General features: G+C 53.3%; 1 protein-coding gene across 1 annotated transcript; it reads right to left on the reverse strand.

Annotated features, from left to right (window-relative positions):
• Positions 1-27,282, reverse strand: OSBP (oxysterol binding protein). The gene is made up of 14 exons (XM_019975139.2): positions 26,808-27,282; positions 22,121-22,329; positions 19,712-19,962; positions 14,520-14,715; positions 14,078-14,180; positions 13,718-13,772; positions 13,405-13,536; positions 8,864-9,109; positions 8,476-8,596; positions 4,250-4,353; positions 3,123-3,218; positions 2,220-2,401; positions 1,162-1,382; positions 1-1,075 (listed from the first exon to the last, which is right to left on the reverse strand). Exons 1-14 carry the CDS (start codon positions 27,173-27,175, stop codon positions 933-935), a joined length of 2,427 nt encoding a protein of 808 aa, XP_019830698.2. The 5' UTR covers positions 27,176-27,282; the 3' UTR covers positions 1-932.
• Between the last annotated feature and the right edge of the window lie 243 nt (positions 27,283-27,525).

Raw genomic sequence — 27,525 nt, forward strand, 5'->3', positions numbered from 1 at the left:
TTTTCTCTACATATATATAATATACAGATATTAACACATTATTCCAGCAGTGGCTTCAGTCCGTGGGCTCTGAGAGATGGTGAAAACTCACTCGGGATAAACGCCTTCCTTCGGATTCTGAAGTCTGTCAGAACGGGGCAGGTAATGCTTTGTCCCTCGGGGCACAAACCTAAGCGGGTACTGTGCCCGGAGACAGACAGAAAGACAGAAAGAGAGAGTGAGCAGCCAGGAGAACAGAGGAGAAGGCGGCGGGGACGGTGGGGTGAGGGGGCGGGAGGGCGCGGCGGCCAGCCGTGTCCACGCGGCCTCGTGCTCCGGGTTCTCCGAAGCTCTCTGCCTGAGCGAGTCCGTAAAGCTCCCCGTGAGGACAAGGCGACCCTTCTGCGCCCGGCCGTCAGGGAAGGCGGAGAAGAGCAGCGGGCTGTGCCAACGAGCGAAGTCACTTCCTTCCAAGCATGGCCTCTGCGCGTGCGGGTCCTGCAGACGAACCTCTTGCGGGTCGTGCGACCCCGGGCGTCTCCTGGGCCGCACCTCGGCTCCACCACGGCGCTCGCCACGGTCCGTCGCCAAGTCTGAGCGTGCTTCTTTTTTGAGGGAACCTCTAGGATCAGCTCCCACTGCACAGCGCCGGGCGCCCCGCAGCAGCGTGCTCCGCGGGCCTGGCTGAGTGGCTGCTCCGGGGGGTGAGGGCCAGCATCTCGCGGGGGCGAGTGGGCCCCCCCGACTCCGGGGACGTGGGGGGCGCCTCCCCGACACGCACGCGGGGGTCAGAATGTTGATTTCAGGGTCAATCAGCTAAGGCAACCAGCCAATCACCACCAACGGGGTCTGCTTCTGGTGACTGATTCGGAACAAGAAGTGATTGGTTAAGACAGACGAGCTCGGCGGCGGCCCGGCAGCAGTCCGCGGGCTCCTCCTCCCCGGCGGCTCCTTCAGAAGATGTCGGGGCACGAGTCCCAGTCCTGCCGCTCCTTGCACTCCCAGTAGCCGCCCCGGTAGATGTGCGTCAGCTCCCGGGTCACCGGGTCCTTCCTGCGCTCGAACCACAGCGCCTTGTAGGGGTCGTGGGCCGCGCCTGTCGGGCAGGAGGCGGGGAGGCGGGATCAGGGCCGCGGGCGCCTCCCTCAACCGGGGCGCGGACACGCGGCGGGGCGCCCTTACCGTCCTCCGTGGCCCTCACGGCCTCGGCCTCGCGCCTCTTCCTTGCAAGCCGCTGCTTCTCCTCCAGGCGCTGTTTCTCCGCGTTCGCCTCGTCCCAGCGCCCGTTCTCCATCAGCCTCTGGTCGGGCCGCAGCCGGCTGTCGGTGGGCGCAGTGCCGGCCTCCCAGGCGTTGAGGGTCAGAGCCAGCTCGGAGAAGTAGTACATGTTCTCCGCGTTCTTCCTGCAGGGCAGGGGTCAGGAAGGGAAGGGCAACGCCAGAGCCCAGAGCCCCGTGAGCCAGAGCACAGCTGAGCTCGCCCCAGGGATACAGCCCCAGGTGTCCACAGAGCCTGTCGGCGCGCCTAACTGAGACCGGGCGGGACCATCCCCTCCCCTCCCAGGGCCCCCTAGCTGGATTGTTTTCTGGGTGTGGGTTATGCTCAGTTTAAATTAGGAAGACTGAAACATTCTACTAAATAAAACCTCAAGCCTGTTTCCTTTTGCTTTTTTTTCACCACTTTCTGGGATAACCTTGGCTATCACTAAGGACTAAACATATTAAATGATGACAGCAGACAAACGGTCTCCGTCTTAATTATTTCCAACGTCCTGGACATTATCTCAGGAACCATCATATTGCCATAAGCCTTTAGGCCACAGGTGGTAGGCATCTTTATTCCTTGGCCGTTTCTGAACAGTTTTGCTCTAAATTACAGAAAAATATTCTTCTGAATCACAATCTGAAGGACCTCTGGGTGTGTGCATGCTCAGTTGCCAAGTCGTGTCTGACTCTGTGACCCCATGGACTGCAGCCTGCCAGGCTCCCCTGTCCACGGGATTTCCCAGGCAAGAAAACACTGGACTGAGTTGCCATTTCCTTGTCCACCAAAGGACCTTTAGGAGACACCAAATTATTTTTTGGCAGGTGTGGTCTGAGTCGTTTGAACTCTCCTGGGACAAAGCAGGCGACAACCCCACCCCACAGGGCCGCCTTGGGGTCCTCTGCAGGCGTCCACCATGGCGCTGGTCCGCGCAGACTGAAGCCGGAGGGCAGGGGAGGGGCCGGCGAGATACTCACGGTAAAGGGTTCCGCTTCCAGAGCAGCACCCTGCTCTCCTCCGCGTCGTGGCCGCGCTGCCGGGCGTCACCCCCGTTCTCCCCGGGGACCGGGTGCACTTTGAAGCAGTCCATTTTCTCATCCCACGTGCCCAGCAGCGCGAAGTGAACTCTCCCCGAGGCATCGGTCACCTCCCCCGTCACCTAGGGGTGGAGAGCAGGCTCGGGAGGGCTGCACAGAGGCCGCGCCCCGGACGCCCTGGCCCTGGGGCATATGCTGCTCGCACCCTGCTGCACAGACTCCGGGGACCGCTTGACTTACTCCGGGAGCGTGTGCCTGAACTGCTCAAAGGAACAGCGTCATGAATGGGAGCTTCGTCACCATTCGGTGGTACAGCGGTTTTTGTCCTACGATGTATGCAGAAGGGTCTGACCATACTGGGGATTACGTTGTGTTCTTCTCAGAAATCAGAGACCACAGACGGACCTCTTCACTCTCCCAACACAATCCCCGGCACAGTTCCGCCGCGGTGGTGACGGACGCCTGGCTTGACTTCACAGGGGCCTCGCTGCCGTGCCTGCTCCCTGCAGCCCTCCCCTCGGTCCTGCCGCAGCGTCCCCCATTCTCAGTCTCTCGTGGTTCTGTTGTTTGTTTGTTTGCCACCTTTGCTCAGTTTGCAGGATCTTAGTTCCCTGACCAGGGATCAAACCTGGGCCCACGGCAGTGAAAGCCCCCTCACCACTGGGCCAATTCTAATCTCTCACTGCTCTTGACTTTTACTTTCTAACTGTCTTTTGCTGAGGTTCTCCTTTACCGCTCCTTTTTTTTGAACACACACACACCCGTCTGTGCCAGCTCCAAAGGAACAGACTTTCTACGGGACATACACTCGGTGAAAAACACTTTAATTCCAACTTCTCTTACCTTTCTCGCTACGTCCCGAGAGAAGTAGCTATAAGGAACAAATTTGAGATTGCACTTGTCTCCCGTCTTGTGATTCACAATGTCAATTTCACCAGACTATGAAAAGAAAAGAACCATGGATTGTTTTATTAAGACTGAATGACTTGGATATACGCTAAGCCCCACGCCTCATAATTTTGTTCTTTTCAGTCTTACGTTCTAGAGCTTGTACACTTAAGATTCAAGTCTCAGTCATTCTTGAGATGCTGTGAAATGCTTTTATCATCTTGGTATTCCTGGTTGGAATCAAGGCCAAATGACTTAAAAAAAAAAAAAACTGTGTGCCAAGTTAGGTGGCGTAATCCAACCTTCAGCACACACACTGACATTCACATAATAATCTACCTTCCCAAACCAGTCCTCCACTCAGTCTTCATGAACTCTGTGCTTAAATCAAAGGATTCTACTCACAGTCTCAAGACTACACGCGGTGGGGCTTTCTGTATTTTATTCATTTCATTCTCTCCTCCTTTCTATCTTGTGAACCCCAATCCACTCTTGAAGACTCAGCTTCATTCCCATACCTACTGTGAAGCCTCTCCCACTGCTCGGACAATATTCCCTCTTTTTTCCTAAGTTTACTGCAACCATTGTCTTAAGAGCAAATTGATAATTAATTAGATATTATCTTAGTACACCTCTTATGTGGGTCATTTTGTCAAATACTTTTCATCCTACACATATTTGTCAAAAGTCTCCAATGATGAAATAACTCTTGAGGGACAATGCCCCATCTGACTTGGTACCCCAGAGACCCTGCGCTCCACCCGGCAATAAATGTCTGATGTGTAATCACATGACGGAGGCTGGGAGCCGAGCTTACTACTTTCTTGGAGCCTTCCTGGTGCCTAACCCAGTCCTAGGAGAGCAGTCACCGAATGAATGCGGTGACCTGGTCATTTACAGGTGGTCATTTGGGGTACAGCACGTCAGCAGCTGGGAGTGTGGCTGCTGCCGGAGAGGAAGCCCTTCGGTAACAGACAGAGCAGGAGCAGCAGTCTGGGTCCAGGTCCCGCGCCCTAAACCCTGCAGAGATGGACACGAGGGCGCTTCTGGGCTTCAGAAGCACGCAGAGGCCCCTTGCTCACCTGGTCAATCCACAGTTTGCCCACGATGATGTTGTGCACCGTTGTGGTCACTTTCTTCCAAGTGTAGTGGTGCCCAGTCGCATGGAAAATACAGTGGATGCTCCCTAGAAGCAGAGCGCGGCACACATTAAGCCCAACGCCAGAAAAGCAGCCCCGTGCTGGCTGGAAATAATGATGGGCTGATTTTATTCTATCAATATTTCTTACTTTTAAAAAGAAAACAGTACATCAGAAAGGACTTATAATCTTTACAAATGTTGAAAGTACTGAATCTTTCACTAGATTTTTAAACTTGTTCAATATGAATAAAATATAATTAACAATGATGAACACTAACAACTGGTACAACTTAACTGACAAATAGTATTCTGCAACAACAGAAATAAAAATGAAGCAAAACCCCAGTCTTCACTAACTGGGCCTGCCATACTAGCAGCAAAATTAACAAGAACAGGTCAAATCTATCCCAACATGAAAAAAAAATTGCCTTGTGGCAAAGAGCACGTTGGTGATCAGTACTGAGGACAAGCCCCATTGTGAGTCACTAGCTGTGTGACTTTAGGCAAGTCACCGGTCCGTATATGGGCCTTTAAAAAAAATAAGCCTTTAGCATTTTTTTTAAAAGTCTTTACTGCATCTTTTACAAAACCGCTTCTGCTTTACATGCTGGTCTTTTGGCCTCGAGGCATGTGGGATCGTAGCTGCCAGACCAGGACTGAAGCCGTACCCAGTGCACTGGAAAGCCGAGTTTCAGCCACTGGACCATTAGGGGGTCCCTACCTTTGAGCCTTAATAGATAAAAAAATAAAAACAAAGAGGAGTAGTGGATAGACCAAGGGCTCTAGAATCAGACAGAACTGGTTCACTGGCTCCACCACTCGTTAGCTGTGTAAGCCTGTGTCGTATAATAAAGAATTTGTCTGGTCTTTGTCCAACATTGAAACCCTTGCAATTTCCCAAGTGATAGTGTCTCTGTTACTCGTGAGGGCCCTGGAGGTGTCTGCCAGTGAGGTGCCTCAGCTGGGCCCCTGGACAGCAAAAGTGATCTGAATCAACTTCTTTGTAACTCTGGAAATTAACCAAAGACTTACAGTAATCCAAGAAGCATTTATTCAAGAAAAAGGGCTGAATCTCAGCAGCAAAATGAGCTGTGTGGCATTGTAACTTGTCCTACGACCCTCTCCCCAGCTCAGCAGAAGCCTTGGAAACCGGCAGCCTCACCGTCATGATAACCAGGAAGACCAGCTAGCAGGCCAGCAAACACTGGAGCGGGTAGAGCGGCATGAAGCCCCCCAGAACCCAGCTCCAAAGTACTGTCATTATCTGACCTGTCTGGTAGTCCCCTGTTAAGTCCCACTCACAGGGCTGATCTTTACTGGATCTGATTCAGCACCAGCTCACCTCAAAAAGCTTCTTTCCTGGGACAAGTATCAAAACAATCAGAGGCAATTATTTAACACAACAGCTGCCAGAAGTGGTGATAACAGTTGGAGCACTTGAAGAAATAATGGCCCAAAATTCCCCAAGTTTGACAAAAAACACTCATCTACACATCCGAGAAGTCCACTGAATGCCAAGCAGGATCAACTCAAAGAGTACCAGGTACAAACCCACCATAATCAAATGAGAAAGAGTCAAAGAGAATCGTCCATGCCCTCAAGGAACAGAGGAGTGGCCGCAGCGCGAGCGAGCGAGCAGCCGAAGAGCCACGGGGCAGAGGCAGCAGCAGGACACAGCCGAGAGGCTGAAGGCCCTGTCCAGCAAAACCATCCTTCACAAACACAGGAGAATGCAAGACATTCCCAGAAAACAAAGCCAAAAGAATGCATCGTTAGCAGATCTCATCTTGAAGAAACACTCAAGGAAGTCCTTCAGGCTGAAATGAAAAGACACGAGACAGAAACTTAAATCTACCTCAAGAAATTAAGAGACCAGTAAGTGCTGAGTCACTCAGTCGTGTATGAGTCTTTGCAACCCCATGGACTGTCACCCGCCAGCCTCCTCTGTCCATGGAATTCTCCAGGCAGGAATACTGGAGTGGGTAGCTATTCCCTTCTCCAGAGGATCTTCCCAACCCAGGGATCGAACCTGGGTCTCCCGCATTACAGGCAAATTCTTCATCATCTGAGCCACCATTAAAAGACAATTATGTAAAGCAACAGTTATAAAACAATGTTGATGGAATTACAATGTACAGAAATGGTTTGTATGACAATAAAAGCACGAAGGAGGGAGAAGGTAACGGAGCCATACAAGGGCAAAGTTTTCCTATACTGTAGAAACTCCGCTGTATTAATCTGAACTAGGTTATTAGAAGGTTTTAATACCAGGGTAACCACAGCAAAAATATCTTTAAAAACCACAGTAAAAGAAATAACCAGGGAATTAAAATGGTAAACTGGAAAAATCCTATTTAATACAAAGAAGGAAGTAATGGACAAACAGAGGAACAAAAAAGACGTAAGATCTACAGAAACAAAATACCAAAACAGCAGATGTAAACCCTACCTAATCAATAAATACAGATGGATTAATCGCTCTAAGCAAAAAGTAGAAACTGGAAAAATGGATAAAATACAAAAGGAGGATTTTTTGACCCAAGTGCCGCTGGAGCAAATTCAAGGTACGTGGAGCCCAGCAGTCACTGCCACAGAGACCAACAAGCTGAGCACTGGCTCCGTTCAGTCTCAGGCTGTGACTCTCCTCAGGCTTGAGAACTCCAAGCTGTGAAAGAAGAGTCTTATTTAAGTGTACCTCTTTAAACTGCAAGCTGCCACTCAATTCCAAAGTGAGTGGATGAGTAGACTCGTATTTATCCTCTACCACAGTCTTCATGATTTTGCAAACATCAATTACATTTCCTAGAAGCGTTCTTTTTTCCAGATTGCAAGAACTCTAACCTTTTCAGTCTACTTTACAAGAAGACTCAGACTTCTGTCTGCCTCGTTTATAACCCTGTCTGTACTTCTTTCACCAGTGACGTCTATCGCTTAACAATTTACCCTCTGAGAGGTGAACATCCCTGAACATGTGAAAATGACACTGCACAGTTCTCCTTCCAAGTCACGGATGAAAAATATTAAGTGCAGCCATCCTCAGGGCTAACGTCCGGAAACCCCTCTTTATACTCTGTACTCAGGTTCCTGTCACTATGTCAACTCTTCGTTCAATTTCTTGCATATTAACCATGAAGCAATAAAGTTAACACTTCAGTTTCACTTCCAACATCCTTGGGTTTTTTCCTCACATCCAGTTTGCACTGTGCCTGCTACACTGTGTGTTTTCTGAGGGAAAGCGGGTGGAGCCAGCAGAAAGCTGTCCTGCAACAGCCCAGCCCTGCAGCTCTGCCTCCTGAAAGACGAGCTCAGGCGCCTACTGCCAGCCGTCTCCAGGCTACTTGGTCTCTACATCTGCTCTGGGTTTCTTTTCCTGCAGACCAGCCCTCGCTCTTCAACACGTACAGGGTCAAACGTGGCTCCTCTCGCTGAACTTCAGGTTATTCAAGAGCCTGCTACACTTTCTGAATAACCAGACATGCTAACGCGGCATACTAGGATTCCTATTCCCAGGCCGGATCTTTTAGGTCTTGGTGCAGAATTAACTTGTAATCCAATAAGATCTTTTAAAACAAAGTTTCACCTTACCTGGAGTTTAGCTGTTACATAAATGATACCTAACCCCTCTGGTGGAGCGGGGGAGGGGCTACCAGGAAACCTATATAACCTTGCAGTTATAGGAGTTCTGATCTATGGAGAGAAACTGCCTGCTAGGGAATGAGAGGCAACACCACCAGTTTAAGGACAGAATTTTTAAAATGCAAGCTGAAATGTATATCCTAAAATAGTACTTAAAAGTAAAAGGAAGTGTCAAAGCGTTAGCCGCTCAGTCCTGTCCGACTCCCTATGGCCCGATGGACTTCTCAGCCCATGGGATCCTCCGGCAGGAACACTGGAGTGGGCCGCCATTCCTTCTCCAGGAGATCTTCCGGCCCAAGGATCAAACCTGCTTCCCCTGCGCTGCCGGCGGTTTCTTCACCATCTGAGCCACCAGGGAAGCCCCCAAATAAAGACGCATTAGACGTAAGCTAAGAAGACAGAGAACCTGTGACTGAGTGTCCCTACAGAGTCTCTCAGCCCTCATTCACCCCGGAACCAACGACCTCCTCCGTTCCACCAGAACGGCTTTCCTTCCCGGAGCACCAATCCTGACCCAGGCGCCGGCCTTACCGAGGGGCATAATGGAGAGGTATTTGCCGCGAAACTTGCTGGTAATCTTGATCTCCTGCCGCAGCGTCCAGCCGTTTCTGGACTCGGCATGGTGTGCAGCCGCAGGGGGATGGTGGCTCACCTGGAAGAGACCGGGAGCGCAAATGAACAGGCAGTCAGGAGAGGAGATGCTGCCTAGTCACGCCCCAGATTCCCGCTGGACGTCGCACGCCCACAGCAGGAGGTGAACACCGGGGCCTCCAGGGCTGAAGTCCTGAAGGAAAGGAAGGCAGTCTGGGGTGACGGGGCTTGGAATTTCTGCAAATACTAACACCCAGGTTGGGGAGCAACCCCCCGAACCCCCCCTTCCTGCAACAGGAAGCGTGCTACAGTCCTGAGGCTCCTTCACCTGCTCACAGAGGGATCGGTAGCCATTCTCCTCTAACCGGTCCAGCTCAAAGGTCTCCCCGAGGAGTGGGTTGAACGGCTTGCTGGTGCGGAAGACAGTGGTGGAGTAGGAGGACACGGTGAAAGCTGCAACATAACAGAGCTGTTCTAGAGAGTTCTCGCACGTGGCGGCCCGGTCCAACAGCTCGTGGTACTCCAGGTCTTCAGTGAGGCGCTGAAGCATGGACAAGGGCTCGTTAAAGTTCACCTGTCAGGAAAAGAGCAGATGTAAACGCCTTGCCTGCACAGCCACACCACACCATTTCTTCTTTTCTTTCTCCGCAGGTGGAGACACACACTGAGACGTCAAGACGATAAAGCAGATCCCTGGGGAGAGCAGCCTCTGCTCCATGGGGACGCTCTACGCCAAAGAACGCCTGTTCTCCATGGTGAGCTGCTCGCGTCTGGCACTGGGCAATCTCCACCTGCACTGATTTGCTAGCTGAAAGCTGAGATGGGAACCATGCCTCTTTTGTTCAGCACTGCATATCCAAGAGCCCCGGACGCCTGGCCCCGGGAGACTCATAAAACAGGCATCAAATGAGTCAATGAAAGGGGAAGGACGTGAGCACAGGGACACCCAGACAGGAGGCTGGGCATGTAACCCTTCTGAGGAGGAGAGGAAAGCTAGCGGAGTCCAGGAGCAGGCAGTCCTGACGGGGAGCACGCTACAGGGGCCAGCTTCCGCTCCACACCTGGCCATCACTGGACTCAATTCAGTGCCCCGTCAGGCCAGGTGCTGCCTTCTCTCAGGCTGCACAGCTGCATTTCTGGACCGGGAGTGTTCACACCAGGGGCAGGGAAAGGGCTCTGCGTGCTCCTGTCTTCACGTTTAAGAGCCAACTTGAGGACACTAGACTACAGGATGAAGCGAGCGTGTGTCTGTGTGTGCCTCTCTCGGGAGAAGGTGTCCACGCACGCCACAGATTCATGGGTGCCAGGCCCTACACAACCCACTGGGGGCAGAGAAGTGAGCAGAAGAGACTTTGTTCTCCCCACCCCAAAGAGTCAGCTTCTAGGTTGACTGTTTGGAACATATCATGACTTTCTATTTAAAAACTTATTATCAAAAGAGGTTAGGTTCCCAGGTTAGCCCATAACGCTGTTTAGTCAGCAGCACAGCTAAACAAGCCTGAAAACCAGCAGCTCAAGTTCTGAGTCCAGAGAAGAGAAGAAGGAAGGAAAAAACGCCCTTTGTACTGGATGAAGCTGACCGAAAGCACCGTTTTGGTTACTGAAACAAGCAACAGTGACACTTTTCTTCCTAGACTCCCACCTCTTTTCCTGTCTTTTTCTGCACTTTTATCCAACCTTCTGCCCGCCACTCTCTGTGAGTCACATACTACCCTAATATTTACTGTCCTGCCAATTACGAAATATCTTGTAATTTCCACTATGACACTTAGAGAAACAAAGTTTAAAGGAAAAAAAAATCTACTTGAAATACCATCACCCAAGTATAACTATCCTTAATAGTTTCATATTTTTTCTATGCATTTATATATTTTTTAAAAGGGCCTGTTTTTTCCCAAAAAATAAACCAAGCATTTTTCTGTGAAACTTTCCCAATGGGGAAGGACGATCTACCATGCCTCAACTAAAAGTCTTCAAGTACCACACTCCAGCGCCACCTTGTCCACGGAGAGGAGAGCGGTGTGATGAGAAAAGTGCACACGGAGGGAAAGCGGACGGGCAGAGCGTGAAGCCTCCAGGTCTTTCAAAAGCGAGCACTGATTAACTACGCAGACAAAACCTCTCAGGGGCTGAGCTGCAGCCGACGTGCAGTCACACTTCCATACGTTTTGGGCAAAGTGGGGCGGGGACGGCACATCCTCAGGTCATCACCACTCATCACACGCACGGCTCTGCCCCCGAGAGCTATGCCAGGACCCACAGCGTCCCCGAGAGCAGGCAGGCTTTCCCTCCTGGTCTTTTTTACCACTCAGAGGCCTCACGGGGGACAGAGAAATCTGAGACTTCGAAGTGGAAGGGAGCGGGCATTAGCGACACGGTTGATGGAGGGCAGGGCAGCGTAAGAGACAGCCCAGAGACAGCAGCAGGAAGCCCTCGGCAGGCTGCAGGGACCGAGGGACGCACGGGGTCACTGCACACAGAGGCAGGGGCCCGTGCAGGACCTGAGGCCTCTGGGCCCGTCCAGCGGGAGCGTGGCCCAGGAGGACGCAGCCGCGGGGAGCACCCTGGGGTGGCTCCCTCCTCCCGCCCACTCCAGACGCCTTCTAGGGCCTCGCCCGGGGCATCCGGGGCCGGCACAGCCCACAGACGAGGAAGAAACCGCCCAGGGGCTCAGCTCCTGTGACTCGGCACAGGCAGGTGAGGGGTGAGGGCCAGGCTGCAGCAGCACCAGCAGGAACCGAGGTGGACGGGGGCCACCTGGACGTGGATGCTCCTCTGAGCAGGAAATGAACTTCCACGGCGATGACTGGCCTTTCCAGCCCCCTTTCCTACCACTTCCTTAGGGCGCTGGGCTAAAAAAGTGGGGCTTCTTTTCAAGACCCCCGCCCCACCCTGTGAACCAATTCTTTTATGTTTCTCTGCACCGTGCCTACTCATGGCCCTTCTGGTCTGCAGAGGAGTCTTTTTCTACCAAAAGTCCTACACGCTTACAGACAAATCTATTTGTTTTCCAAGACTCACATTTGCTGAATGATATACACGTGCCAGGCCCTGCTATGCATCAGGGGTATGAAGGCTGGTAAGATGGTCTGGGCAGAGCGCTGTCCACGGGAGGCGGAACCACTCACTGCTCCATAGGCCCTGAGCGGCCAGGAGCCTCTGTCTCCGGACGGCGCGCGGGCAGAACCTGCAGCCCCCCACACTCCACTCTCCCCTTCGTCCACAGGCAGCGGAATCCCCAGTTCTCACATCAGCCACACCACCAAAAACAGAAGTCGTGATCTCCAGCTAGCTGAGGCCATGTAACTGAGCTCAGAGTAAATAAAGAGACTGAAGGGGATGGTTCGCGCAATTTGCAGGAAGCACCCCGAAAAGGCAGGCGTGCCGTCTCCTCTCCCCCTGAGGGCCAGGGCTGCAGCAGCCACCCAGAACCCAGGAACTGAGGCCACGGGGCAGCACGGGGCAGGGCCACGGGCCAGGGTGAGCCTGGTCACAGCAGCAGGAGCATCGACCAGAACCCGACCACCTGCTTCTGGACTCCAGCATGATGGTGACTGAAGCTCATATTTACAGGCCAGCTTTTTCTGTGAGAGGCCAGACTGTAAATATTTGGGCTGTGAGGGCCATATGGCCTCTGTCACACCTACTCAGTACTGCTGTTCTAGGAGGACAGCAGCCACAGACAATCGGTACGTGAATGAGCGTTTACTGTGTTCCAATAAAACCGCCAGGACACTGACATCTAAACTGTATATAATTTTCAGATAACAAAATATTAGCCTCTTTTTGACATTTTCCAACCATTTACAAATATGAAAACGATGCCTGGCTTGTGAGCTGTGCAGAGGGCAGCGAGATTTGCCCCAAGGCCACCGTCCGCTGACCCGTGGTCTAAACCAACATATTTTGGACTCGTTAAACTGAACCTATACCTAACTGAATCAGCCCCGGGCAGCTTGGCCGCCAGTAAATATTCGGGGAATGAAAGAGGAAGTGAAACCCACTGCCCAGAAATAAACGGGGGCACTTGCTGGAACATAGGGCTGAGACCGCTCGCCCTGACGGGACGCCTAAGTGAAGGGGGCTGACGCAGGGCTCTGCAGTCAGCTCCTGAAGAACAGGCACCAGCCAGGGTAACAGCAGAGTGGCGAGGGCGGTGGGAGCTGAGGGAAGTGCAGGCAGAGAGAGTAGCATGGGCAGATGCCGCGGGGGGCAAACGGAGGAGCCGGTGCAGACCTGAGGTGGCTCCCCCCGTGGGCACACTGCCTGCACTTCCCTGGGGGGAGGGCAAGGCCCGAGGGAGCTGGGCTCCACTCAGAGCAGGGAGCAGCGAGCAAAGGATTCCCAGGGAAGCGGTGACAGGACGTTTGCAATCCTAAACCCATCCCCTTCTAAAGCACTCTGGACAGACAGGAAGTGGGCCTGACGGGAGGCAGGGACATCCTCCCCCGGAGATGGGCCCGGGCTTCCTGCCTGGAATCAACTGCCCTGCTTTGCGCTCCCCAAGCCTCTGTGCGTGCAGCACTGCCCACCAGACGGTCACAGAAAGCGATGTCCTCTGTCTTCGCGCCTGTCTCTTGAACTACACGGTTCGTGAAAACGGAAACGATGCTGAATTTATCTCTGCACGGCCCCAGCACATCTGGCCTAGGAATCTGCTCATAAATCACTGCTTCTGAACAACGCATCTGATTCTCGCTGATCTGGAAGCATACCAGGAACCTAGCCGAAATCGAGGCCCCTGATCCTAGGCGATGGTCTATGATGGTACGGATAACACGGGTCACGCTGCAGGCGGCCGTGCGGGAGGGCAGGGCCGTCCCGGCAGCACCCCCGGGCCTGAGGGGCCCCGGCGTGTGAGACCCTCACCGGCATGGGGATCTTGGAGAGCTCTTTGCCGATGCAGTTCTTCATGATGCTCCACAGGTTTAGGCTGTAGTTTGGCTTGTAAGGTATCCGCGTCCGCTTCTCCTTCTTGGTCTCCTCCAGCTGGTGCTTGTACTAAGCGTAAACACAAAGACATTCAGGGACCCGCAGAGAACAGAAAACCCAGGATTTCTAGGCCTCCCTTCCCCCATGCTAAAAAACAAAAAGTCAGTGTCTCCTGTTCCTCTTCATGCTTTACAAGCACACCCTGGGAACACACTCACTCCGCCCCTGCTCATCACCCCAGGTGAGGTACCTGTTCATCGAGGCTGATGTCACTGCTGGCTCCGCTGATGTTGCTGCCGGTGCGTCTACACGGGCGGGAAACGGGGATGAGAATAAAGATCAGAACTAGACGGTGGTCCTCGCCACGTCTTCACAGAGCAGAACGCTAAGGACACTGCACAAACTTATTCACGAGTGGCCAAGAGACGACAGGTAGAAAAGCGTGCGTAGGAATAAGCGTCTCTGGAGAAGCTGCTCACGTAAAGACAGACGCTCTCCCAGGTACTTAGGGCAAAGAGTCCAGGCCTTGGGCAACAACCAGGATATCCCCACTGAAACACGTCCTGCCTTTCATGGCTGGGCCAGGGGAGGGCAGTCAAGCCGGACTCACTTGTGGCCCAAGTTCTCGGGCACAGTGATGATCTCAGGGGCATCAAAAAACTCGTTCTCGTCGTCTTCATCACTCAGGTCTCCTTTGCCAGAGCAGGACTGATCTGCCGGGAGGGGGACAAGCTGCGTTCGTTCACTTTGCTACATTTATTGAAACCTGGCAGGCAGACCTTCTAAACACGAACCACACACACGGGAACAAGGGCAGCAGGAGACACACAGGGCTGAATCCCTGCTCGCGTGAGACCCGGGGCTGCTCTGTCCGCCTTGCGAGGCCCCTGGCCGGTCGGACGCCCCCCGCCCCCCAGCCCCCCACCTTTGCCAGAGCCGGCGCCGCTGGCCGGTCAGACGCCCCCCACCCCAAGCCCCCGGAGCCCCCCACCTTTGCTGGAGCCAGCGCTGCTGGCCGGTCGGACGCCCCCCCGAGCCCCCCGGCCCCCCACCTTTGCCGGGGCCGGCGCCGGGCGCGCCTGCGGGCAGCACCGTGGCCCCCCGGAAGGCCCTCTCCAGGTGGTTGTGCTGCTTTGCCAGCTGCTCCAGGGTCTCCTCCAGGCGGATGCGCTGGTCCCTCTCGTACTGCAGGGACTTCTGCCACTTCTTACTGTGGGTCTGGGCCAGCACGAGGAAATCTCTGCAGGCCTGTATGGAGACAAAGCGCTCGTGGGTCCCCTCAGCTCGACCAGTCAGAGTCCCCCCTGCCTCTGGACGCCCGCGGAGTAAGCTCACTCTGGGAGCCCGAGCCAGCGAAGCACAGTGAACGGCCTTCCCTGTCACGGCAGTGTCGGGGACAGCCAGCTCCGTGACACAACCAAGGTCCACGCAGGAAAGACACAGAAAACCGCCAGTGTGGCTGTCACGGTGGCTTAGTACTCTCCTGGTCGCGAGGACCACACGGGTGCCTGCTGAGCAGCAAACCCAGACCGGGGGCTGCTCAAGAGGAGGCCGGCTGACCCGGAGCGGAGAGAAGGCATGGGGCGCCGGGTGTGGCTTTCGACCCATTCCTGACCACACTCAAGCCGCCGCCCGCGGAGGAACTCAACGCCGACGGCACCTGAGCCTGATCCGCATCACCCGGAACACGAGGAACTTCCTTGGTTTCTATCTCGGTCCCTAAGAGAACCACAGACCTCAAAAAGCCAACGCCTATGTGACCTCGAGACAGAACACAAACCCGATCGCGCTCAGTCCCGCCCCAGGCTCCGCGTGGGTTCCAGACCCAGGCCGGACGGCTGGCTGCGGACGCACAGGGCCCCGGCGGCCCCGCCCCGCCACGGAGCCCCCGGCCGCGCACCCTTCTCAGACACGCAGATCTCCGCCAGATCTCCGCCGGACGGGGCCTGTGCTGTTCGCGCGGCCTAGGATGCCCTCCGCCCCCTTCCTCTACTTGGCTAAGCGCTCCTTATTCTTTGAGACCTATGGCAAAGTTACTTCTCCGTGACACCCCTTGCCCCCCAAGCCCAAAGGAGCCAGGCTCTCCTCTGCTACTGCAGCACTTGGCACATATTTCTATTTCTCAGCATCCACAGCATCCGATCGTGACTTTCTCTCCAGATGGATCGTGAGTGACTTGAAGATACCATTTATAGCTTATTCACATGCTTATCTCCAGCTCCTAACTTGGCTGCTTTGTACACAGTGGGAGTCCATAAAGTTTGCTTAATAAATAAATGGAGAAAGGAAGCAATGGAAGCTTAAAAGTCTAGACAATGTTAAAGAGAAACTAAAAGGTAAATAGAGTATCTGCTGCCATGGTTTCAACCCTGATCTATGGACTAAGGCCTATGGAGTCAGGAACTCCAGCTTTGTGCTCAGGGAACTGCAGATCAGACTACCCAACTGCCTACCAGAAAGCTCAAAGTAAGCTCAACATTAGCAGGCTCGCTTTCCGACTAGGCATCTTCTCGTTGGCAGAGAAGCAAGGGGCTTCCTGGATTCTGAGTCTTCCTCCCTCCCCAAGTCCAACGATCAGAGCCTACGGACTGTTCTTTGATACTGCTGGGATCTTCACACTTCTTTCCAAACTCTGTACTCGAGGCGGCACGGAGAACATACCCTGGGTCGTCACAGCTCTATCCCGCTGTCTAACTGGACTCTTTAGCAACTGACTGAACCGAGAAGCGCCTCGCCGTCCTCATCTGTGAAACAAGAATGACCACCGCAGCACTCTCACAGCGTCGATCAACAGGAACAGGGAAAGCTCTCAGCAAGACCCGGCTCAGAGTCATCACTCAACAAGGCGATCGTGACTACAGTTACGCCTGCACCAAAGTCGGTCTCATCCCCTCCTAACCCACCCCTGCCAAGCCCATGTGGGATCTGCACACACAGTGTCCCCGCCCACCTGAGCGCCTCTTCAGCCTTCTCTCAGCTCCCTCCTCCACCGGAGAGGCTCCCCGAAGACGCTGGGCAGCTGGGCAGTGATGCACACCAGGGATGCGCGCCCTCATCCGCATCCCAAGACCAGCGACAACTTGGTCAGCAAGAGGAGACGGCATGCCGGGCACTGTGCCCACCTCTCGACACCCATGAGCTCATGAAAGCCTTTCCACACCCCAAGAGCAGGACCATCGCCACTTACAGAAAAGGAACTGGAGTCACAGAGGAAGGAGGCACCCCAAGCTATAGAGACGGTTAACTGGGGCCACTGGGCTCCTCGGCCCCGAATCAGGGGTGCCTTTTTTTCACAGGAAGACTCTCTCAGGTCTTCCAGCATTTAGTTGAAGTGTTACCTTCTCAAATCCTCCCGGTCTGAGCTTGACACCCCCAAGGATTATAGTACAGCAGCCTGTGCCCACATCTGTCGGGGCGCTCAGCACACTCCATAATCATCTGCTCAACTCTCGGCCCCTAAACAGAGAGTAATCTCCCCGAGGGCAGGGACCACGGCCATATCCTCTAGCACCGGGCCTAGAACACAGAAGGTGCTCAACCGTGTTCACTGAAGTAGAAAATGGATACACTAACACAGGGCCGAATTCACTCGCCTGCTTAGAGACTCGCTCTGGCAGCAAGAAAAGCTGTATCCTAAGCAAGCGGGCAGCTGAGCGAAACTCACGCGCTCTCCCTTGCACTGACACGGCCCGTTTTGAGACGTGATGTGCTCGCAGCGCTTCGCAGGCCTTGCCACTGTCCCCTAGGGAACAACACACGGATTGAAAACACGCCTTCCCAGCAGTGACCGGCTACAGAAGGGGCAAAGAGTGCGCTCTGGAGAACGGAGTGAGAGCGGACACAAGCTCTGGATACCTAGAACTCAGGGAAAAAGAATTCTCCCCAGGAACAAAGACAAGCATATTTTCAAGAAAAAAGTTCAAGATAAAGTTTCAGTTTTATGAGACATTTTTAAATCAAGAGGTGTTTTATGTAGCAAATATTTATCATAGTAGAAAAAAAATTGTCATGGGAGCTGCTGCTGCTGCTAAGTCACTTCAGCCGTGTCCAACTCTGTCCGACCCCATAGACAGCAGCCCACCAGGCTCCCCCATCCCTGGGATTCTCCAGGCAAGAACACTGGAGTGGGTTGCCATTTCCTTCTCCAATGCATCAAAGTGAAAAGTGAAAATGAAGTTGCTCAGTCGTGTCCGACTCTTCGCAACCCGTGGACTGCAGTCCACCAGGCTCCTCCGTCCATGGGATTTTCCAGGCAAGACTACTGGAGTGGGGTGCCATTGCCTTCTGCAGACTTGGATAAAAGGCAACAGACATTTGTCTCCTAAGCTGTTCTATTTCATACTACATTTATGTACTATTGATTAAACGCCCTGTACAATTCATGAGTTTTCCTGATCACAGGAGGACCAGAAAAGCAGGCACCGAGAGGTGGAAGAGTCTGGAAAGAGCACAGGACCGGACGTCAGAGACAAAGGTGCCCGCGCTGGAGCGTGGAACGCGGACTGGTGCTGCTGGGAGGCGCTGACCTGCCCCCAACCCCTAAATGGACAGAACAGCTTCCCTCTTCGCCTCTGTGTGAGTCAGAGCACGGAAGAGTGTTCAGTGTTTCAGAACAGGGCACGAAAATAGCTTCTATTATGGGGTTTTAAATGCAGGAAAGTAAAACTTCCCTTGGTCAGAGGAAAAGACTTTCGATCTCTTGAGAGCCGCACGAACTAAACTAGTTCTAAACAGAAGCCTCATCATCACTTCTTCAACAGGGAAGAAATCTGGCCCTACTGAAGGCAGTGTGAAAGTAGCTTAGTTGTGTCCAGGTCTTTCCCACCCCATGGGCTGAGTCCATGGAGCTCTCCAGGCCAGGACACTGGAGTGGGTTGCAATGCCCTCCTCCAGGGGATCTTCCCAACCCAGGTTTCCTGAATTGCAGGCAGATTCTTTACCAGCTGAGCCATACGGGAAGCCCAAGAATACTGGAGTGGGAAGCCTTTCCCTTCTCCAGGGGATCTTCCCGACCCAGGAATCAAACCGGGGTCTCCTGCATTGCAGGCAGATCCTTTACCAGCTGAGCTATCAGGAAGTGTTAAGTTCCTCCCATTTAAGTAGACAGGAAACAAAAGCACCACCGTGTAAGTCCTTTCTCACAGATTCTCACGTGCCTTGAGAACTATGCTCTCGTGTTCCTACCTGGAAGCTGACTAACACAACCTGCCAGGTGAGGGTCGGTCTCCAGCAGAGGAAGCGCGGCACTGTTTACAGACTGTGTACTCATTCCATACCTATCCCCCCGTATCTGCCCCACATCACCAGGGCCAGTGGCGCTTTGGGTTTACCTGGAGCCCTGCCTCCAAGCAGCCGAAGCATCCCACAGACCCATGACAGTCACCCGAGCTACAAGTCACAAGGGGACAGAAGCTCTGGTCCCTTCTTTTGAAAAAAAGTGCCCAAGGTTGATTATGTCATCTCATCACCTGGAAGTGTGCTGAAGTATTAGTTGCTCACTTGTGTCTGACTATTTGCAATCCCATGGGCTGTAGCCCACCAGGCTCCTGTCCATGGGATTCTCCAGGCAAGAATACTGGAGTTGGTTGCTATTTCCTTCTCCAGGGATCTTCCGGACCCAGGGATCAAACCCGTGTCTCCTGCATTGCAGGCAGACTCTTTACCAGCTGAGCCACCAGGAAAGCTCTATCACCTAGAGCTCTCTCACCTCTCAAAGACTAAAGGTGAGACTCACCCAGATTCCAAGGTTCTCAGTAATACCTGACCCAGCCCCCCACTTACCACACTGCAGGCCAGCATGCACTAGCAAAGCAGGGGTCAGACTCCAACGGAAATCTCAAAGAACAGAAAGGTGGAAAGGACCCATGAAGATCTTTCAGTTCCAACAGATAGAGTTAAGAAAAACAGATAAGGAGGAAGGGAGGAAGAAAGAAAAACAAAGAAAGCGTGAAAGGAAAAGAGAGACAAAGAAAGAGTCGCAACCCCGAGAGGTGAAGGACTCGGCGTTTCCATCAGAGGCCCTGCTGGGGTAGAAGCCTGGCTGGGCAGCGCCCTCCTGATGGCTCGAGCAGGGCAGCGTGGAGGGTCATTCTATCCATCCACCCTATTCAGTTTCACGCAACAGACACTGAAACTCAAATCCCCTGAACAAGGAGGCAGGACCTGTGGTCTACACTTGGCCAATTACAGCCTTCCAGCATGTGGGGGGGGGCGGGGGGCGTGGCCTTTCCCGCAGGGCGCTCACGTTGATCATGGCGTTGGACGTGATCCTGAAGAGTGTGGCACGCTCGTTGACCTGCTTGATCTTCTCGCTGCTCTCGGCCGGCAGCCGCAGGGCCTCCAGCTCGCTGAGCGAGCGCTGCAGTGCCGTGCCATGCTTGGCGATCAGGTCGTTGCAGGTACTCAGGTCCTCCACCTTGCTGGACAGGGTCCGCAGCGTGTTCTGCAGCTCCGTCTTGTCGGTCTGGGAAACGGACTCTTCGTCTCCTGACTCATCTGTGGGGCGAGAAGGGGAGCGATGGGACTCCAGGCCCAGGGCTGAGAGCCGGAACTCTCCCGGTCCACCCGCGGCGTGACCAGCCGGGCTCACCGCCGCCAGGGGGCTCTCCAGCACCGGTCCTCGGCCCCGCTAGGGCGGACACGGAGGCAGGTAACAATCGGCGTTTCTCCTGCTCCCGCTTTTCTAGTTTTATCAAGGTGTAACTGACGTACGATGCTGTTTTAAGTTTGAGGTGCACAGCACATACATCTATCGGGAAATGATTAAAGTAACTAACCTCCGTCACCTCATACAAACACAAAAGGAAGGCTTTTCCCTGCGATGACACTTTCAGGATCTGCTCTCTTGGCAACTTTCAAACACACGGCACAGCAGAGCTCATCACAGTCACGTGCTGTCCACGCCATCCCTAGTACTTACTTGCCTTCTAACTGGAGGCCCGCACCTTTGGACCGCCCTCATCCAACCCTCTCAGGGCCCACCCGAGGTTCTTCCTAAAGGTGCGGAGTCTCTGGCCCCACACCTAGAAAGGCTTTGATCCGGCTGGTGTGAGGCAAGGTCCAGGAATCTGTACTTGGCAAAGCTGCCTGAGTGATTCTGATGCACACTGAGGTCTGTGAACTAGTGACGAGAGGTCAGGGTGGAGAAGCTAAATGGCTCTGACGGTTGGGAATGAATTATTGAGCCTTTAACCATAGCGTGAGGGTCCCAAAACAGTCAATCTGACTGTGAATGCCAACCCACAATTATCTGTTGGGTGACTGGCAGGCCCCTGTATGTCCTGGGCTGAGTCGCAGCCCAGCCGTCTGTGAACCACACTCATCCTCAAAGGGCACATGAATTCCTCTTTCCTACAGGAGGACTCAGGAACCTCACGATGAATTCATCCGACACTGAAGCCACCGCTGCATGGAAAGCCGTGCAAGGCCTTCTGTTAAACGCCTCCTGAATAACAAGTCACGGAGAGGCTGTGCCTGCCTCTCACTGGCAGGTTTGTCCTTAACGCTGTGTAACTGCACAGTTCTTTTCTAGCCACGTCACTTCCTCTGGGGGAGCTAAAATCGGCACTAAAATCAAAACAAAACAAACGAGGAAAGACCTGCCCTGTCTATATCTGCTAGACAGAGGGGCAGGGCCAGAGTCAGAATATAACCTGTGACGCAGAGATTTATAAAGCAGGAAACTTGGCTTTCATTGCTTAAGAGACATTAAACAGCATGGGGAACCACAAGAGATAAGAACAAGAGATGAACAGAAGTCAGCAGGTGAGCAGCACGGTCAGCTCTAAGCAAACAAGCTCAGTATGATGAAACTACCACTTTCCTTTAAGAAAAATCAAAACATAAGCAGACTGTGCTTTTTAGTGACACTATGGTAGCAAAATAAAGATTTTTCACAGAAAATATCACAAGTAATTTTTTCCCATGTGTCTCAGGCATGAAACAGCTCCGGCCGCCCGACCCAGGTGTCAGGCAGGGGTGAGGGACGGCTGGAGCTACTCTGCCCCAACCCGTGAGAGCAACCCCTCCATCAGGGCTCTCTGCCCACTGCCAGGGGGTTCACACATCATGCTTTGGCAGTCTACGGAGACTGCTGGTTTCAATTCAAGTAAACAACCAGTTAAGTAAGAAGATGTCAGGAGAAAAGGAAACAGTAAGGACAGAGCCAACCTGTGAGTTCATCGGTTTTGATGAATTGATCTGGCTTATCAATAAAATCAATAAATAAAAACTGATTTATCAATAAATCATCCTTTCTCAAGATTTTAAGGCAGTCAGTGAGCATTAAAAGGCAAAAGCTAACTGCCATGCTTCTAAGACAAGAGTTTCCCAATCTCAACCGCTCTGACATTTGGGGCCAGCTGCCTCTGGAGGGGTGGCCGGGGGGCTCTCCTGAACACTGGTGGGAGCTTCAGCAGCAGCCCTGGCCTCTGCTCCCACGTGTCAGGAACACTGCCCCCCTCAGTGGTAACAAGCCGTCTCCAGACATCACCAGACGTCCCCTGAGGGGCTGAACTGCCCGGCTGAAAACCAGCCCTCCAGGAGAGGTTCTGCCTGCCGGGCAGCCAGCGGACAGCTGGTAATTAGACGACAGTGGGGGCAAAGGAGAGCTGCGAGTGCGGGGGAGCGGAGCGTCCCCAGGGGCTCGCCCCACCTGACTCAGCCAGCATCTTCACCGCCTTGGCCTTGGCCAGCTCCAGGGCCGTGACCCAGCGCTGCCGCTCCACCTCCGAGCTCGCCTTCAGGTGGTAGGTCTGCGCGCCCCCGTTGGAGATGATGAAGTTGCAGGAGTCCTCCACCGTGATGTTGGCCGTGGCGAGGTTGATGGTGCCGCGGCAGGTGTGCCGCATCTCTGCCTTGGACCTGCAAGAGCGAGCCAGACAGCTGAGCGGACGCAACCGCGTCCCAGCCTTTCAGACATGCCGCAGTCTCAGCAGGCAGCAAGTTCCAATACGCCCCTCGCACGGCTCCCTCCAATTAGAAAGCCAATCAGCAGGGACTCCCCTTCTGAGCCTGAGCGAGTTCTGAGTTGGAGTTTACTGCTCCGCTCTCCCCCTCACCCTGAGCTTTGGGAAAACAGGCTTCACTGAAGGCGAACTACAGACAGCATTAACCCAGCAATTTTAAGTGTACAATTTAGTGAGTTTGGACAAATGTAAGCAATTGTGCAACCACCTCCACAGTCAAGATGGAGAACACTTCCATCACCCCCCAGAGTCCTCTCAGGCCCCTTTGCAGTCAGGAGCTACCTTTCATTTAGCAAGATACAATTATCAAAGGGTGCTTTATAAATTCATGCAACCAAATTCTGTATAATAATCTCATTCTCTAAGAGAAAGAAGGAGTTCTCTGGCGGGCCAACGGTTAAGACGCTGTGTTCCCAGGGCAGGGGGCACGGGTTACATCCCACATGCCACGTGGTGTGGCCAAAAAAAAAAAGAAGTTAAAAGAATAACTCCATTTTACAAATATTGAACAATCCACTCCCCCAGTCCACTATAACTCAGCCCCAGTGAGAACTGTCATATCACTCTTAAAACCATCTTGCAGACATGTAAGGCACACTTAGATGTTTAGAGTATTAAATATTCCATGTGTGCTTAGCTGCTAAGTGGTATCTGACTCTCTGCGACCACATGGGCTGTAGGCCGCCAGGCTCTTCTGTCCACAGGATGATCCCCCAGGTGAGAATACTGGAGTGGGTTACCATTCCCTTCTCCAGAGGATCATCCCAACCCAGGGATCGAACCGCATCTCCCACACTGGCAGGCAGATTCTTTACCACTGAGCCACCAGGGAAGCCGTTAAATACTGACTACAGCTTAAATGATATGAAAGAGGAGTCACTAGCTGTCCGTGGCAGTGAAGAAAGAATATTCATTAAAAGAGCACGGGGTGGTATAATCTTTCAGGAATATATTCTTTCCTAAGGTCCACTGATCTCTATTGGTGGGAACTCCTAAGCCACCCTATTAATAGCTAGGAGAAATTCAGCAAATCTCTTCTCAGAGGACTGGGTGTAAAAATTTTCTTCATTGCTACTGACTGACAGCTCTATTAATAGGCTAACTCTTGAACCTTACAGCCCTGCTTGGTGACAACAAGCTACAAGAGACTTGGCATGAAACAGAGCTGCCAGCGCAGCCGAGTGTACAGGGCGACCTGCACTCATTTCCCGGCCACCCGCCGACCTACCCAGGGGACCTGTATGTTGAGACTGCAGTTTTCCCTGACCAACTTGGAACAGAAAGAGGTCAAAGTCCTTTGCCAACTGCCAGCGTGCAAAACAGGGCCGTCTCTCTTTCACGAGTGCCAAGCGGCCAAACACACCTGGCACATCCCAAATTCCTGCGTGCCGGAAACGATGACACTCGCTCCATCTCTAGAAACCAAGACTGGGGTAGGTTTGAGAAAGCCTGTTTGCTGTGCTTAGGAAGACAGCTTGGCTATTGTTCGGTTTGTCACATGAAACTGGTTTTTCCTCCTCAGATGCACAGACTAGAAGCCTGGGATCGCCGGTGGGGAGGGCCGGCGTCTCAATAAACCAGGCCATTTTCCACCTCCTGCACCTGCCATGCTGTTACGTGACCCCTGCTCTTTCGACTCCTCGTCCCCTCCCCCACCCCGCGCTGCAGTTACTTTATGCTCACCCTCACTTTCTACTCCAAAGGTGCAACTCGGACCTTCTGCCACATCCCTCAAATGCGCTGAGCTTTTCCACAGGCCGCTTCCTAGGAATCTCCTCTGCTCAGGTCATGTCCATCAACTAAAAAAGTTTCCTGAATCATACAGTCTACAGTACTTGTAAAAATACCAAAGGACTCTGGAAGTTCGGGCAGGCTTGACTCTAGAGCTCTTGGGCTCGAGCAGATACCCCTCTGCTTATAAACGATTAGTGCATAAGTATTTCAAAAGACATGCTTTTCAGGGTGCAAGAGGAGTTCTTCAGGCACCACAGTAGGTGGTGTTCTTCCCGGAAAAGGCCAGCCAAAATAGTAGCTCCATCTCTAGAAGCTAGCCAAGAAAACCAACACCACGGGCTTGTCACTGTGTGTCTGGGAGAGCTGGGACTCTACATGTGGTTTTAAGTAACAGGACAGCTGTGTAACTTTGTATGTAACGAAGAACAGGATAGGTAAAAAGAAGGCTTGCCAAAGCCTATTAGGACAGTTCATCAGAGGATGGGTTTAGGAAGCACTTGGTTAAAAACAAAACTGTATTTTGTAAAAGGCATATACAGGAGATGGTTTTGGAGGCATAAAAAGCAGGAGCCAAGATGACTTGGCTAAATGAACCCTAAGAACATGGGGATCCAAAGAACCAGTTTGGAAGAATACCAACTGGTTGACAGAAAGGACTTCAATGTGATTTTGAGGGTAGCGTGTAGACTTGATAATTCCGAATGCTGTTCCTTGGTTGGTTTGTGGGTGGAACGGTCTTGGCTGGCAAGGACAGGCCCGTGGCATATTTCCCAATACACGGTTTGGTATGTTTGGGAAGGCGTTCTAGCTGTAGTCAGACAGGTACCACTAGCTCTTGTAGGAGAGAAATTAAAAGTGGTTACAAGTACTTAAGAGATAACAACATATACGTTATTACTGTCCAACCAAGATCAATATTGACCAAGACAGGTACTGATTAAAGACAAAACTGGGCTGGAAAGTGGATCTGATTAAAACCTTGCATGAGGAAAAATGACCACACATTAAGGCTCTCAGCTGATACACAACTATTAAAAAATGGGGAATCAGTGTTAATACTGACTTATAAGCCAGGCTAGGATATGAATCAGTTCACATTACAATGATGGTCAATGTAACAGGAAAATATGAACTTGAGCAGGGGAAAAACTCTGGAACAAACGAAAACTTTAGATTTGTGATTTAACCTTAAACTGATAGTCCCGGACGAATAATTAAAACGGAAAATTAAAAACGAAAATCAATTCTGAATAATTCAAATGATACACATAAACGTTCATGATTAATGTCACTTAAGCAGTGAGGCTGCACTAAGGCGTTTTCTACCGTGTTAGAGACCAGGTAAGAATGTGCTCCTACTTCCACAACCTCCAACTCCAGTCTTCAATTCCTTTCAAGATTCTTTAAGAGTCAAGACAATGAAGTTGAGGGAAAAGAGATTCCTTCACCCAAACTGTCCCAGTGGCAAAGCGACTCCTGGCAGAGGGCAAGAAATACAGTCTTAACAACAATCTTTCGGGTCTCAAATAGAATGGTCTTTATAAAAAGACTTCACTTAGATTTTCCACTATATTAAACAAAATCTTCCTTAAAGACTTCTATACATTTTGTATAACACACACAGAGTGTCTTATCTATAAACTTGCTGTAGACAAGTAGTTCTCTCTTTATCTGACTGATTCACGTAACACTAACCTGGGTTTTAGGCTGTGCTGGTATGAAAACAACTAGTTGCAAATCCTGACTCAAGACCTTGGGAAAGCTGCCCACGCTGTCTCCGTTTCCTCACTGGTAAGGTGGGAGATCTCCTAACTTCCAGGTTGCCGTTGGGAGTCAAATACTGGACATAACACACCTGTCCAAACTGTCTAGCACTCAGGAAATGTTTGTCTTGTCCCCAGATCCAGTATCCCAACCTATCTATCTATAGTAATGCTCGTAGCCAAAAGCATGCTATGTTATGGCAAGACTGTGAGTCACCACAAGCGTGTATTAAACGTCCCAACACAAGCGCAGCTAACAGGAGTCAAACAAAAGACGTGGACTCTTCTTTTGAGGAAACTTGGACCGAACTAACCGGCTGGCCCCCGGCAATCCCGGCTGGAACACTTAATGATCTCCCCTCGGGAGGGCGCGGGGGCGGACGCAACGACCAGAAACCCTGGAGGGCGCGTCTCCGTGGTGGGCTGTGCAAAGGCGAGAGCTGAGGCGAATCTGGAGGAGATAAGGCCTGGGGACAGACCCCGAGGCTACCCTGTGCGTGGCGTCCTTGTGCCTGAACGTGGAGGGAGCAACGGCGGGAACGTCAAGGGCCGCTGATAACCCTGAATTCTGGAGCCGGGGCACAGAAAACCAAGCCTCGGGACTCTTGACAGCAAGTTCCCCGGGAGCGGTGCCCGGGTTCTGCCCCCTAAGCACCGACACCGGCGCCCTCCCTGCGGACTCCTCACGGCACCGAGGCGCGGCTGGGGACACAACTCAAGAGGAGAAGCGATGCTCCCGGGACAACTGGCGGGGCCGGGGGCCGGGGGGCACCGAGGGCGGGGCACGCGGGCGGCGCCGTACGTCCCGGCGCGCCCACTCTCGCGAGGGTGGGCTTGTGTGGCGGCCGGCGGGGGGACGCGCCCCGGAAGCAGTTACCTGTAGTAGCTGAGGAGCCCGTTGCTCAGCACGAACCACCGCCGCTGGTAGCCTTTGATGTAATTGGTCCATTTGAAGAGCCAGCCCTCGCGAGCCGAGCCCGAGCCCCCGGCGCCCGAGCCGCCAGAGCCCCCCGCCGGCGGCGCGGGAGCCGGGCCCGCCGCCGCCACGGCTCCGGCCCCAGGGCCCGGGCCGCTCGCCGCCACCGAGGCCGCCGCGCCCGGCACGAGCCCGGAGCCCGGCCCGGAGTCTCCGCGGCCGCCGGCGCCTCCACCTCCCACCCCGGGGGGACCGGCGCCGCCGCCGCCCGGGGCCGCCATGGTGGCCGGGCCCGGGCCCAGCGCTCCTCTGAGCTCCGTCGCCGCCATGAACCGCCGCCGCCCGCTGATACACGACCGGAACCGCCTACGAGAGCCGCCGTCGCCGCCTGGAGGGCCCCAGTCGGCGAGCGCCTCAGCCGCCGCCGCGCAGCGTCCCCGCCCCGCCAGGCCGGCCACGGGGAGGAAGAAAGTCGATTGGTGCCTCCGAGTGTCACTTGCGCAGGGCCCCTAGGCCATTGGCATTTCTCTGGGACCTGTCATGCCACAGCGCCCAGTGAGCGTCCGAGGAGGGACGCTTCCGCCAGGCCCGCCGCCGATTGGTGCAGGTGAAGGCCAATCAGACTCAGGTCAAGCTCATTGGCGCTTTCCCGAAGTCTCCGGCGCTCGGGGAGGACTCG

Source organism: Bos indicus, chromosome 15 (assembly GCF_029378745.1).
Source record: "Bos indicus isolate NIAB-ARS_2022 breed Sahiwal x Tharparkar chromosome 15, NIAB-ARS_B.indTharparkar_mat_pri_1.0, whole genome shotgun sequence".
Lineage (NCBI taxonomy): Eukaryota > Metazoa > Chordata > Mammalia > Artiodactyla > Bovidae > Bos > Bos indicus.

Coding starts and splice junctions, on each gene's coding strand:
- OSBP (XM_019975139.2), bottom strand. CDS start 27,175: ATGGCGGCGACGGAGCTCAGAGGAGCGCTGGGCCCGGGCCCGGCCACC. Junction 13,773..14,077: donor CCCGAGAACTTGGGCCACAA/GTGAGTCCGGCT, acceptor CCGCCCGTGTAG/ACGCACCGGCAGCAACATCA. Junction 1,076..1,161: donor CGTGAGGGCCACGGAGGACG/GTAAGGGCGCCC, acceptor CCTGCCCGACAG/GCGCGGCCCACGACCCCTAC.